We start from the raw sequence: 14112 nt of genomic DNA, 5'->3' as shown, positions 1-14112 counted from the left end.
ACACGAGCCTCGGGTCTTTGTGGAAGGTCCTGAGCCACTCCAGTGGGGCCTTCGTTCCTGGGACGGAGGCTGTGCTTCTGCGCTGGGCCACGATCCAAAAGAGAGCTGATAGCTGCACTCCAGCACCCGGGGACCACTCGCGCCAGGAGAGGGGGCGGGCCCGGCGGGGCGGGGGCGTAGCCGCCTCCGCCCCGCCCTCGGCCGCCTCCGAAACGCGGTGCGGATAACGCCAGCTGGAGAGGCGAGCGCGGGAGTAGTTCCGCTCCGAGGGCGGAAGTGCGCGCCTAGGTCTCTCCCGTGGCTCAGCCAGCAACATGGTATCGCCGCTGCTGGAAATAACTCACGTGTTTTGCTGCCCAAACCGGGTGCGGGGAGCCCTGAGCTGGAGCTCCGGGTCCGGAGGACTTTTGGCTTTCGGCACGTCCTGCTCCGTGGTGCTGTATGACCCTCGGGTAAGAGAAGTGGCCGGACGCCCGTTTCCATGTTCTTGGGGGCGGGGGCCGAATCCTCTGCGTGCGCCCCGTCGGGCGGACTGTAGACGCAGGAGCGGCGGGGAAGGTGGGTGGGTGAGGAGTCTCCCTTGGGCGCGCGGGACTCCTCGTCTTCTCGCGCTCCGCCACAGCCTGGGGTCATCAGGTCCTGCCAGTGGCCTGTTAGTCCCACATAAGCCCACCTGAAAGACCACCTTTTTTGAAGTCTTCCGAGGGAACTGTCATACTGCTAACCAGTTTGGGTTTTAAAGGATTTGCAGTTGAGGTATGGATGAAAGCCATGATCATAGGTGCTCGTTTCTGTATTTTCCTTCAGATTTATTTAATAAGCTTGTATTGAGTTTCAAAGAAATATCACTTTTATTTTGGCTTCGGGAATAGGCATTTTCAGGAAGGCGCTGTTGGGGTAAAGGGCAAAGGGGTTAGGGATCCTAAGTAGTAGTTATAAGGCAGGACTTACACATTCCCTGAAGTTCACCCAGTCAGTTGATTATTCGCTTGTGCGTTACCTCACTTTTCAAGTGCCTAGTTTTTGCATTCTTCCCAGAGTTGTTAGGACTCCATTCTCATTGTCTAGTACAATTAGTGTTGCTTTTCAAAAAGAGTCTCGGAATAAAAAAAATAAAGTGCTAGAAATGAAAGTGCAGTGCAGGGAATAGCTGTCTATATTTCTTGTACTACTTTATTAGTTTGAGTAAAAATCCAATTTTCATAATCTTTTCACATTCAAATTTATGTATGAAATATGTATGAAATAATTGTACTCCTTTTTCTTGTCTTGAGCTTGTTTGCCACCTCTGTTTCTAGTTACTACCAAGCATTCTTAACTGGCAACAGAAAGCAGGAAAACCAATGGTAAATTTTACCATGTTGGTTAGCCATGGGCTGACTCAACTGTAGAAGCCCATCTTTCTACAGCCATTTAATGTATTTGTGCCTGTGTCTTCCATTACATTTTTACTTTTAATAACTTGGTGGTCATGTTAGGGGATTTTAACTTACCAAGAAAGTATATTGAGCCTAAAAAGTACTTTGTTTTGTTAAATATTTGCCGTTTGGGCACTTAATTAAATATAGGAATAAGAGCATGTCAGATGCTAAAATAAAGTTTTGGAGTAGTATTCATTCAGCAAATATTTGAGGACCCTCTGTGGGCTAAGCCTGGATGGGGTGGTGATGACACAAAGGTAATGGGTGATAATTCTTGACCATCAAGGAGTTCTTAATCTAGTGAGAGAGGGAAGTACTGTAAATTGCTTCACAACTTCAAATAACTTATGTGTCAGATATACTAGTTTTTGCACATTTACTTTGCATACCTTTTTCTTGTCATGAGAATTTCAGTTGGCAGGTAAGCAAATAGGAAGTTAGTGCTATTGGCTATAGAGAAAGGGGATCTAAAGAGGAAGGCACTGTAATCACAGAGTAAATATCATGAGCAGTGTGGGAAGTAAAGAAAGCCTAAGTGTGGAGGGATTTTGCTGAAAGCATTCAAGAGGCTGCTGGGAACTTGGCTATAGGCCTTGAAGGGATCTGCTCTCTGAGGAAGTAGTTGTGGCTTGGTAACTTTGTATCACTAGTGAAGGACCCAACACCTGATCAACCATGGTATGCAAAGTTGAGTTATGAATTTGAATCCAGTAATCATGAATTCCTCTATTGAGGGTTTTCTATCTTTTCTTTTCTTTTTTTTTTTTTCCTCAGTAATACCTGAGATCGGTTTAAGCATGGTAGAAGTAGGCCTTGAAAACTGTGGGCAGACAAGGAAGAGTTACCTTGTCTAGCCTGGGGATGTCAAGACAAGCTCTCCTGTAGAGAAGGATGGGGACAGTTAGTAGGAGCTAGCACATGAAGACCAGAGAGCTCAGTGTACTGAGAGCACAGGACATAAGAAACGTGGAGTGGTGGAAAAGGCATGCACACATTAGGGTGAATGGATGGTTGAAGCTATGGTTTAAAGTTTATGAATAAAGAGAGGTGACTCAGTTTGAAGTAATCCTGAACTTTTTATTAGCCTCAAAACCACTGATATCTCACTTTTATTAATTCTTTTGTAGGATAAATTATAATTTACTAACTAATGTTTTCTTCCGTAAAGAAAAGAGTTGTTATTACCAACCTGAATGGCCACACTGCTCGAGTCAATTGCGTACAGTGGATTTGTAAACAAGATGGTTGTAAGTATTAATCTGGTTAAAGCTGATCACAATTGTTTTCTTTTTTAAGATTTTATTATTTATTTGACAGACAGAGATCACAAGTAGGCAGAGAGGCAGGCAGAGAGAGAGGGAAGAGGAAGCAGGCGCCCCGCCAAGCAGAGAGCCTGACTTGGGGTTCGATCCCAGGACCCTGGGAACATGACCTGAGCAGAGGCTTTAACCCACTGAGCCACCCAGGCGCCCCCTCAATTGTTTTCTGATAAAGTATAAGTAGTCATTTTTCTTTTATCACTTGTCTTAATTTAACATTAGTTTATCTGATACTACGCAGTCAGAAAGCAGAACAAAAATGGTATGCCCAGTGAAATATCTGACTTGTACTTTATAGAACTAAACTGTGGATAACACAGCGGTTCCTAGAGTAAGAGTAGATGCAGCCCCTGACTGTGGCTAGACGCTCTCCATTGCCCACAGTTTTTGACTGAAAGCCTGTAAGCAGGGCCTGAAAGCCTGTAAGCAGGGCCTGTTCTGGGGTTCAGGCTGGGATTCAGAGGATTTGGCTTGAGATCTATTTCTTCTACAGACAAGCTTTGCTTTTTTAGGCAGGACATAGCGTCTCTGTGTTCACCCCAGTTTACACCTTAGTAATACCTGAAAAATAAATGCTTGAACTTGATCTGGTGACCTTAGAGGTTCACAACACCTGTGAGGTCAAAATTATTTTCAGAATAATATAAGAAGTTATTGACAGTTTTCATTCTCATTCTGTCTTAAGTATACGGTGGCTACCACAACAGATTCAATACAGAAGCAGATATGAAAATCTGCTTGTATTCTAATAAAGTTAGATGTTAAAGAGGTTGGCGGAAATGTGAAACAGTGCCTCTCTTCTCATTAACTTTTTGTCTTGGAAAATAATAGGGATTCCCCCCTCACCCCCTACAAATGTTATTTATGTTAACATGTGATGGGGTTCGTCATTATTTTTAAGTAAACTAATAAAAAAGTATTTTTCAAATTGCTGATTTAATTTCTAATGTGGTTGATATTGGTACATATAGTCCATATAAACAAAAGCTTTTGGGGTTCTCAAAAAATTTTAAGAGTGTAAAGGAATCCTGATACCAAAAAAAATTAGGATTCCTGGACTAGATTATCTCTAGGTCTCTTTTATCTCTAAGATTCTGTGACTCAAGAATTTTTAATTAACATATTGCTTTTAAATGGTGCTTCTGATATCCTATAGAATTTCCTCAAATGTCTTACATATACCTACTGTGGTATTCTTATGGACTCTGAATTAATTTTATTTTCATTTTCATAAACATTTATCGAGAGCATTCTGAGCCATGCGCAAATGCAAAATTTCCTGAATGAGTAAGACTTTGCCATGACTTTATCTGTGACATTAAAAAAAAGATTAATAAGCTACTTATTTCATTTGGTAATGCAGGATTAGTCATGTTAGGTCAGTAAAAATCTTTAAATATTAGAAAGAGTGGCTATTGGTATAGATATTAAAGCACAATTGTAATTATATTAATTGCCACCAGGTGACTTCAAAGACTACTTGAATTTCTGTATAGGGATTTATTATAAAATATTAATTTGGGCTTGTATATTTTATCTTCCCTTTGAAAGTGAGGTTCCATAAAATGAATTGCTTGTGTTTCACTGTAATCTATAACTACTATGTTTGATTTCCTCTAAAATTAGGGCTCTATCACCAGATAATTAAGATGTTTTTCTAATCTAATTATAAAATTTTAATAATACCATTTCGTATTTTCAGGAATGCCTGGTTGGCTCAATCAGTATAGCATGTGACTCTTGATCCCAGGGTCATGAGTTCAAGCCCCCATGTTGGGTGTGGAACCTACTTAAAAAACAAACAACCACTATTTCATATTTTTTAAATGTTTGAATTTTAATACATTACTTTTATGTACCTTATAGTAATTTCCAAAATCATGTAATTAAATGGCTTAATTGCTGTGATGTATGAAGAAGTTAAAGCCCAATATTACAGCTGTCTGGCACTAGGGTTAGGACATGAACCTGGGACTTCTGACTATAGATCTAATGTCCTTTAAACAATCCCCACCTCCTTGCCCTAAGTATCTAGCACATAGGCCAGAAGAAACAATGTGCGATGTGTGGTCCTTAGATTCAGAATTTTAAAAACGTATAAAAGGCATTACTGGAACAATTTGGGGCAATTTTAATATGGACTGTATTTTACATTAATGATACTGTGTCAACAATTAAAATTGTTGAATACAATAATTGTAATATAGAGGAATGTTCCAATTCTTAGGAGATGTATGATGAAAGCATTTAAGAGTCAGAGGTCCTAATGTCTGCAGCTTATTTTTAAATCGTTTGCCATAAACAAAGACGTCTATGCATATACATATATAAAGTGAGATATTAACTAAACATGGTAAAATGTTAACAGTTGGTGAGTCTAGATAAGGGGTATATGAGTTTTTTTATATCTTTTTGAGTTCTCATATCTTTTCTGTAGCTTTGCAAGTTCTCAAAACAGCTAGGAAAAAAATAAAAATATTCATGGAAATGTAATTTTTTCCAGCTTCTTCTACCGAATTAGTTTCTGGAGGATCTGATAATCAAGTGATTCACTGGGAAATCGAGAATAATCAGGTGGGTAGACATGTTTATAGTTGTAAGAATTAACTTATAGCTGCTTTCATTTTCAGCTCTTTTCCTCATATCTGTTATGTTCTTTTATGAAGTTGCTTCATTCTTATCAGTAGTCCAGATCTTACATCTATACTTCTCATGCCCTGTACCCTTTCCTCTAACATTTGCTCCCGTATGCATATGCTGTCACTCATTTCTGTGAATTTCCCATCACTTAGTGGTAGTTTTCAAACTGCACCTAAAGGGGCTGTTTGTTCTGTTCTCAGTGATATCAAAAGTTAACACTGCCTGTGTTCATAGGACAGCTGTTACCATGTGGGCATAGATTTATAATTCTAAGTAATGTTATAATATGTACCACTGAGTATGGATGGATCTCTATTGATGGACACTGGGTTGTTTCTAGTTGTAAGCAAAGATTAAAGCATTTTAGGCATTTAAACATCTGTCATGCAGAAGATAAAGAGGAGTCAGAATCCTGTTTATGATTCATGTATGTAGTTTTGACGGCAAAATGTACTTGAATAGCTAAAGTATAAAGGTAGCTCCATAGATATGTGCTCTAACTTGCTCTACCACAACCATGGTGCTGTGAGTTCAGTAGAGCTTTAAGAGCTGGTTGAGTTGGGTCTTAAAGTGTGGGATGGTTTCCTTAGGAGGAATTTAAGGGGTGCAGATTCCTGGTAGGAAAAATGGCATGCATATAAAAGCTCAGGTGGTATAGGAGGCCACCTGCTCATCAGTATCCAGTCTTAACCAAAGTCTAAGATGTCTTTAGGGCATGGTTTTCTAGTTTGCTCAGAAAGTTATTCATCTTTCAAAAAGTTACATGAGAAAAGGAATCTATGGGCAATCACGGTTGGGAACTAACCTAGGTATATATATATAAGGTATATATCCTATACCTTCTTTAGAGAGTCCCAGTGCACCAGGAGGATAGTGAAATCCCTGCAGAGTTGTGACGTGGATAAACGTATCTTCATTTAACAAGCATTTCCCAAACTCCTTTCAAGTTTGAAGGTTTTTTTTTTCCCTTTTAAATTGCTTAACATTCCTTGTAACTCTGAACAACATAGTTTTAGAAGTGTTCCTAGGTAATTCATTGTAGGCAGTAATACTAAAGTACAGTAGGAGAAGATTGTGTGGCAATGTGAATATCCGCTTTAAGAGTTTGTTCTTTATTAGGCATTTGGAAGTCATTGATGATTTCTAAGCAGAGGAAAATGAGTGTCAAAAGAAGATTAATCTGACAGCAGTGTGCCAAATTAGAGTAGGAAAAAATATGAAGAAAGCAGTGTGGGGTGTGTTTTTGAAGGGAAGATGATTTTGACATTTACTCTTTATCAAAAGAGTGGGAGCTGGTGTTAGGGGAGTGAGTAATTAAAAATAGTGGGATTCTGTTTTCAGGCTCTGGGAGAAAGGTGCTTCTACAAAGAAAAATAGGGAAGTAGGAAGGAAGATGGGGAATTTACTTCTAGACATGTCACTTGAATTGCTGGCCAGGCATCCAGACTTATCCTCAAGGAGAGGGCAGATGCAGAGGTGGGGATTTAATAATCAATTAGACTTGAGTAAGAGCAAAGTGGAATGTAGCAAACTTAACCCCTGTTGGACTGATCTTGGCAGAGGAATCCAGAGAATGATTTGAGCACTCGTTCTTGAGATTTTGAGGTGATACTTGCAAAACTCTTTCCTCAGTGTTGCCTCCTGCTTCTGTCAATAGAGAGGAGTGTAGGCTGAGCAAGTATCTTAGGGCAGACAGCAAATTTAGAGAGAGGCCCAAAGAGAATGTGAGTCCAGACGGGGAAGAGGACAGCAGGAGACTGAAAGGCATAAAAGGGGGATGAAGGGAATAAGAGAATTTAGGGGAAGGGTCCACACATGGAAACCTTAGAGGCTTACCGTTTTCCTTTCCATATGCATTTCCATGTACACAGGAGTTCAGCACACCTTGACTTCTGATAAAAAAATAATTCTAAGCTGGTATAATGAGAGGTTTGAGTCTCCGACAATTGAGCAGTGTTTTTTATTTTTTTTATTTTTTTTATTTTTATTTTATTTTATATTTTTTTTTAAAGATTTTATTTATTTATTTGACAGACAGAGATCACAAGTAGGCAGAGAGGCAGGCAGAGAGAGAGAAAGGGAAGCAGGCCCCCTGCTGAGCAGAGAGCCCGATGCGGGACTCGATTCCAGGACCCTGAGATCATGACCTGAGCCGAAGGCAGCGGCTTAACCCACTGAGCCACCCAGGCGCCCGAGCAGTGTTTTTTAACAAGCTGGTGAACTTGAGAGGTTTCTTTTGTTTAACTTTTTAAAATTCTCTGATGATTGATACACAGCCTTGCTTAAAAATGTAAAGTGAGTACTTTCAATAGATTTGATTTTTTAGGGAGTAATGATAGAGACTCGTGAAAAAAGTTTAAGTACAGAATAGTATAGAGAAGGAAAACTAAGTACAAAACAGAGTTAACATTCTAGTGAACTAGCTCTAGCTCTCTCTTTTGTGTGTGTAATTATACATAAAAGGGATTATACTGTACTTGAGGTTTTTTTTTTAAATTTTTTATGTACTTGAGTTTTTTTTAAATGATTTCTCAAGCCAAAGGTCAACGATTACAGAAAGTTAGTGTACAGATCCTAATACATAGCTGTTAATCATCTTGAGTGGCAGAGTTTTGCTTAAATTGTGAGAACAGCTGAGCATGCATTTAAGGGACCTCCCCTGTTTCTGTAGATGACAAATTACAGAAGACACTTCTCAGAGGACGTGGTGGAATCTCACACATTGCGAACTCTGAAAAGTATACTTAAAATAGCAGAAATGATAGGAATGATTTTGCATGGCAGGCAGGTGGACTTGATAAACAAATAGGATTTCCTCGTTCTGCTTGCCATTTTTTTTTTTCCCATTTTCTAGTGATACTTGATTCAGGCAAGTATCATGAGTGTATGCTAAAAGTACTTGGTAAAAGTTTGTTGGAGAATAGAATAATTACCCAGTTCCAAAATATAATCTTATATAATATCACAAAAAATTTAACTTCACAGTGAAAAAACCTGGCAGATGCTACCTCTACTAGGGTACCAAGGTTAACAACGCTAAAATTGGGAGAGAGTGATAATCAGGTGCTTCCTGACGTGATGCACATGGTTAGTAATGATGTCAAAATGTATATCCAGAATCTAATCTTGAGGAAATATCACATGACTCCAAAGTGGAGTGTGGAAGGAACATTCCACAAAGCTGGCTGTAGTCTTCAAGAATGTCAGTGTTGTGGTTGTCTTTCCATGTTACCTTTTTTATTGTCTACAGTGTATGTCTATAATAATATAATCAGTTCCCTTTTAGGAATTTTAGGTTAATTGCAGTTTTTCACTGTTATAAAGAGTGTGTGATGGATGTCTTTCTGCATTTGTCTTTTATTAGTTACACTAGTGCGGTTAGCATCTCTCAGTAGATTCTTAGATGGGAAATTGCTGATTCAAAGGCTGTGCACGTTCATGTGTCTGTACTGTGTTCAGACCACCTTCTCTAAACTTTACATTGTCTTCAACTTGAAAGGATGTATTTCTGGGTCAGGCATTTTTAACTGTACCTTTAATTCTGTGATTTTTAGTTAAATAAAGATGGAACTGTTAATTCCTCTTTTATCATCCATGTTTTTGTTAATTTTTTCTGATGTAGCTTTTAAAAGCAGTCCATCTCCAAGGCCACGAAGGACCTGTTTATGCAGTGCACGCTCTTCACCAGAGGAGGGCATCGGATGTTGAACTACATACACTGATAGTTTCTGCAGCTTCTGATTCTACTGTTCGAGTCTGGTCTAAAAAGGGTCCAGAAGGTAGGTTGAGAGATAATATAATCCAGATGAAATAGTAATTGTCAAGTGATGGAGGAAAATTTTTTTCAGTGTTTTAAGTCATTTTGTTCTTTGTAATGTTGTTAAAGTTTGATCATTTACATTCCCATGGTCACTGGGGACTCAGAATTGACCTTTTTCATCTTCCTCCACCCAGGGCTGTGATGATGCTACCCAACCTTTCTCAGTGGATAAGCTCACAGTTAATTGTTCATGGTGTTTTTATTATTTCTTAGTAACGTGCGTTCAGACCTTGAACTTTGGAAATGGATTCACTCTGGCTCTCTGCTTATCTTACTTGCCTAATACTGATGGTGAGTATTCTGCTAAGTATACATTAAAACAGCAATAGATTTTTAAAATATCTCCATACAACCAGAACCTAAAAGAAACATTAGGTCTTAATTTCATATCTGAACGTTTTCATGAAACAAGTTGAAATGTGGATAAGATACTTTTTTAAAAATTGAAATATAGGTGACAGATGTTACATAAGTTTCGGGTGTACAGCATAATGATTCAACTACTCTGTATGATAGGCTGAGCTTACCAGAAGTGTACTTCTGTTTTCAGTACTCTGATGATCTTTGTATACAACATAAAATTAAGGGAAGCTGTGAAGGATTTTGATAGCTGTTGAAAACTTAAGTGACTTAATATGGATGTGGGATTGATACTGCTATTTATCAAATATATTATCAACATCTGTAGATCTGATTTGGGGAAATTAACCCTTTGAAGGTCAAGGTCTAGGATAAGTTGAAAAATACTGAAGATGGACCCTTTGAACATTTCTGTGAATATGAGAGCCTCTTCACATCCTCCATAATGACCATTTGCCCAAAACCACTTAAAATTTCCCAACAGAAAAATATCCCTTTTGTTTTGAAACCCATCTGTTTGTACCTCTGATTATCCTCCACAAAGTTGATGGCCAATGTGAGTCGGTTTATCTTTGCCACCTCAGTCACCTGGAGGACATACCTGGTAGAGAAGGGCAGGCCTGGAAGCCACCAGCTTCTGATGCCCTCTGCAGTAGTAACTGCTACTCCACTATTTCATGTGATGGTCCCGTTTTGTGGGAGGGCTCCCCAGTAGGAGGAACTCATACATTCTGGCTTTATAACAGAGAATTTAAGTTTTTTCCCATCCACATTGAGGCCATGTGACTGGAGTTTACTTTTTACTTGATTTAAAGTGAGAAAATCTTTAAAAAACACACTTGTAGTTACATTTACTTAGGAAAAGAGTCCTTATTTTATCTGCTGTCCTTTGGTAATGTGAATTTTTTATAGCCTCATCTTTCATAGCACTTTACATATTTACCTGCCTTTTTTTTTTTTTTTTGAGATAATTGACGTATTAGTTTTAACTGTATAGCATCATGATTTGATATTTGTATATATTAAGAAGTGATCACCACAGTAAGTCTGGTTAAGGTCCAGAGCATACACAATTACAGAATTTTTTTTCCTTGTAATGAGAACTTTTAAGATCTACTCTCTTAACAACTTTAAGTTGTGCTATACTTACATGCCCTTTTACTTTGTTTTCCACTTGCTTCATGAATTTGGTTTTACTGTTGAATTCTCAAACAAAATGTAAGATACTTGCAGTGACAGACATACCTTTAAATTGTCCTGCAGGAGCCATGATGCTGGACTCTTGGCTCCTACATTTTCTTACTCAGTTGGGTTAACAACTTTTTGGATTAGTCTTCTTGGTGAAATGCTTTTTGTGTTATTCTTTTCACCACTATTTCTATCATAAATGACACAGGATGGAAGAAAGGACTTCCTGTCATTCTTTGCTAAGTAACCATTTAATAGAACATTTTAGAGTGTTCATTTTATTCCTATAGACGTTTATTGAGCACTTTCAGTGTATTGTTCAGGGTGTGGAAAATAGAAGCCTGGATTCTTTACCCAGGGCTTATAATCCAGCATTGGTGATAATGGTAACATGTGATGGAATATTTACAATAATGCCTCTTTTTATCCTTCCAGTACCAATATTAGCGTGTGGTGATGATGACTGCAAAATTCACTTATTCATTCAAAGAGATGACCAGGTAATTTAATGATTTAATTAAGACACTAGAATTATGTTCTGCTTAATTACATATCTTAATATAGACTCTTTCCAGATTGTGGAATTTTAAGGAATGTTCTAATCTAAACCAAAGTAATCCAGTAAGAGAATCTTTTTTGACAGTCCTCTCTTAGACAGTTTCCCACTTCGTTTGAACACCAAGTAAGTGCTGTCTTGGCCACCTGGTTCAGAGTTGTTAGGTGGGAAACAGGTTATTGGATGGGGGAAAGACAGGAGGAAGATATTTAGGTAGTGGGTTGTTTTTTGTTTTTTATTGGTTTTTTTGGTAAATTTTAAATAAAGTATATCTATGGTGAAATTCCCCTGTGTTTTTTTTGTCATTTATTTGTGTTTATTTGTCATTCTGAGCTTTGCCTACATCTTGAGTGGTTAAATGACAGGAGGGAAGTTCCAGAAAAGATGTAGTTTAAGTTTAGGCTTTTTTATTAATAATGGAGATACTTATTTCTTTGCATCCTATAAGAAAGTTTAAAATGGTTGTGAATATCCAACCACCCAACTGTTTCTATAGAACAGCACATGTTATTTTATCCTGTAAACAATTTATTTAAGGTCTATAGATACTGTATTACCTACTCAGATGAGTTAGATGATTATAAGATTTTTATTCCCAAATGAGAGCTCTATCTTCTGTCTGATCAGAGTGTTCCCAATTTAAAGATTTTATTTTATTTTATTTTTTATTTTTTATTTGACAGAGATCACAAGTAGGCAGAGAGGCAGGCAGAGAGAGAGAGAAGGAGGAAGCAGGCTCCCTGCTGAACAGAGAGCTCAACGCGGGGCTCGATCCCAGGACCCTGGGATCATGACCTGAGCCGAAGGCAGAGGCTTTAACCCACTGAGCCACCCAGGCGCCCCATGAGTGTTCCCAATTCAAAACAAACAAGCAGTGCATTAGGACTGGCTGTGACACCAAATGAAATCACTGATATACATGAAAATATTAAATTCTTCCATTAAGCCCAATGATTTTTGTTATCTTACTAGTTTCAGAAAGTGCTTTTTCTCTGTGGACATGAGGATTGGATAAGAGGCGTGGAATGGGCAACCTTCGGTCAGTATGAAATCTTGCTGAAGTACATAATGGGGCAAGTGTGTGGAACTTCAGGAAGGCGCCTTGTTTTGTGTTAGGTTTTCTTTGTCTGTAACATTTTTCTATTGTCCCTATTAGAAAAGAGGATACTTACCCCTTTGTTAACTATTAATTGGGGAGATAGAGGATGAAACTAGTTGATGTTTTGAAGAGGACACTCTGACTATTACACATGCAGATGTTCTTGAGTTCTTTGTAGAATTTTGTGGACTGTGTTTAAGAATGTTATACATTGTAACCATTTATTAGCATTGTATGTATGTTTGCCAGTGCTAGTAAAAAAGAATGTAGGTCAAATGAATGAGGGGTAGGGAAGCAAAGTCTCATTTTTTTTTTCAGGAAATAGAAATCAGAATAGTGTCGAGCAGAAAGTCTTATACCTAAGTTTAAGAATATAATGTTCGAAAAATGATAACATTTGTTGTTTTATTAGGTAGAGATCTTTTCCTAGCAAGCTGTTCACAAGACTGCCTAATACGAATATGGAGACTGTATATAAAATCAACATCTTTAGAAACTCAAGACGATGATAATATAAAACTGAAGGAGAATACTTTTACAATAGAAAATGAAAGTAAGTAATAATAAAAATATTTGATGTAACAGCTTCCTAGCTCATTCATTTATCTGTTTTGCTATACACCTATCCGAAAGTTAGTTTTTCAGAAGTATCCAATCCTGGGGCACCTGGGTGGCTCAGTAGGTTAAAGCCTCTGCCTTCGGCTCAGGTCATGATCGCAGGGTCCTGGTATCCAGCCCTACATCGGGCTCTCTGCTCAGTGGGGAGCCTGCTTCCTTCTCTCTCTCTCTGCTTCTCTGCCTACTTGTGATCTCTGTCTGTCAGATAAATAAATAAAATCTTAAAAAGAAAAAAAAGTATTCACTCTATGCCTGAAACTTATACTATGCATTTTTTAAATTTGAGGATAAGTTATTTTTCATACCTGAAACTTACTTTTTCTAACCATATCAGTAAGATTTTTAATTACAAATTGCTGAAAATGTTTAATGTTTTCTCAATAAATTAATTTATACAATGATGCCAAATTTGCAGTTTTAGCATAGGAAGAACTAAAGGAATAAAGAGAATTATCCATACCTTTACTGAATAAGACACAAGCCAAAGCACTACATTGGAGTGGTATATGTAATTCTGGTTTTCTTACTATCTGGAATCAGAACAGTACCCCTGCGTGGTGGATTCTACTGGAATGTTGTATTTGAAGGAAATACTTTGGAGTGTTCACCTAAATTATAAAGTTAGCCCTCAGTGAGCATTGTTCACCTAGGCATACTCTTCTTTCTTACTTAATTGATTTTAAAGCCCACCAGAGTTGATTTTGGTAACATCGTTTTATGGGGAGAACCAGGAAATCTTAACCAACATGTTATGAGTAGCTAGTTATTCCCAAATATGAAATTTTTGTGACCTTTTTAAAAAGATTTATCTATTTATTTATTTGACAGAGAGAGAGGCCTGGCGGGGGTTGAGGGGGACACAAGCAGGGGAGTGGCAGAGGAAGAAGCAGGCTCTCCGCTGAGCAGGGAGCCCGATGAGCGGGGTTCGATCCGAGGACCCTGGGATCATGACCCAAGCCAAAGGCAGCTGCTTAACCAACTGAGCCACCCAGGCACCACAATAAAAATTGTGACATTTTTATTAATTATTTTATTTGAAAGGTTATAATATTGATTTGACTTCCTCTATTTCTGCATTTATCTTAGGTTTG

General features: G+C 38.2%; 1 protein-coding gene across 2 annotated transcripts in view; it reads left to right on the top strand.

Moving 5' to 3' along the window:
* Window positions 1–166: 166 nt before the first annotated feature.
* ELP2 (elongator acetyltransferase complex subunit 2) overlaps window positions 167–14112 on the top strand; it is a 43641-nt gene continuing 29695 nt past the window's right edge. For both annotated transcript variants that reach the window (XM_047697421.1, XM_047697420.1), the window contains exons 1-8: window positions 167–452; window positions 2590–2668; window positions 5244–5314; window positions 9003–9159; window positions 9414–9491; window positions 11184–11248; window positions 12277–12343; window positions 12816–12956. In XM_047697421.1, coding sequence (XP_047553377.1) covers window positions 315–452; window positions 2590–2668; window positions 5244–5314; window positions 9003–9159; window positions 9414–9491; window positions 11184–11248; window positions 12277–12343; window positions 12816–12956 — 796 coding nt within the window. In that variant the 5' untranslated portion in view covers window positions 167–314. The remainder of the gene's footprint in view (window positions 453–2589; window positions 2669–5243; window positions 5315–9002; window positions 9160–9413; window positions 9492–11183; window positions 11249–12276; window positions 12344–12815; window positions 12957–14112) is intronic.

Source organism: Lutra lutra, chromosome 12 (genome assembly GCF_902655055.1).
Source record: "Lutra lutra chromosome 12, mLutLut1.2, whole genome shotgun sequence".
Taxonomy (NCBI): domain Eukaryota; kingdom Metazoa; phylum Chordata; class Mammalia; order Carnivora; family Mustelidae; genus Lutra; species Lutra lutra.
The sequence above is the reverse complement of the archived record's forward strand: the minus strand, read 5'-3'. Positions and strand labels throughout refer to the sequence as shown.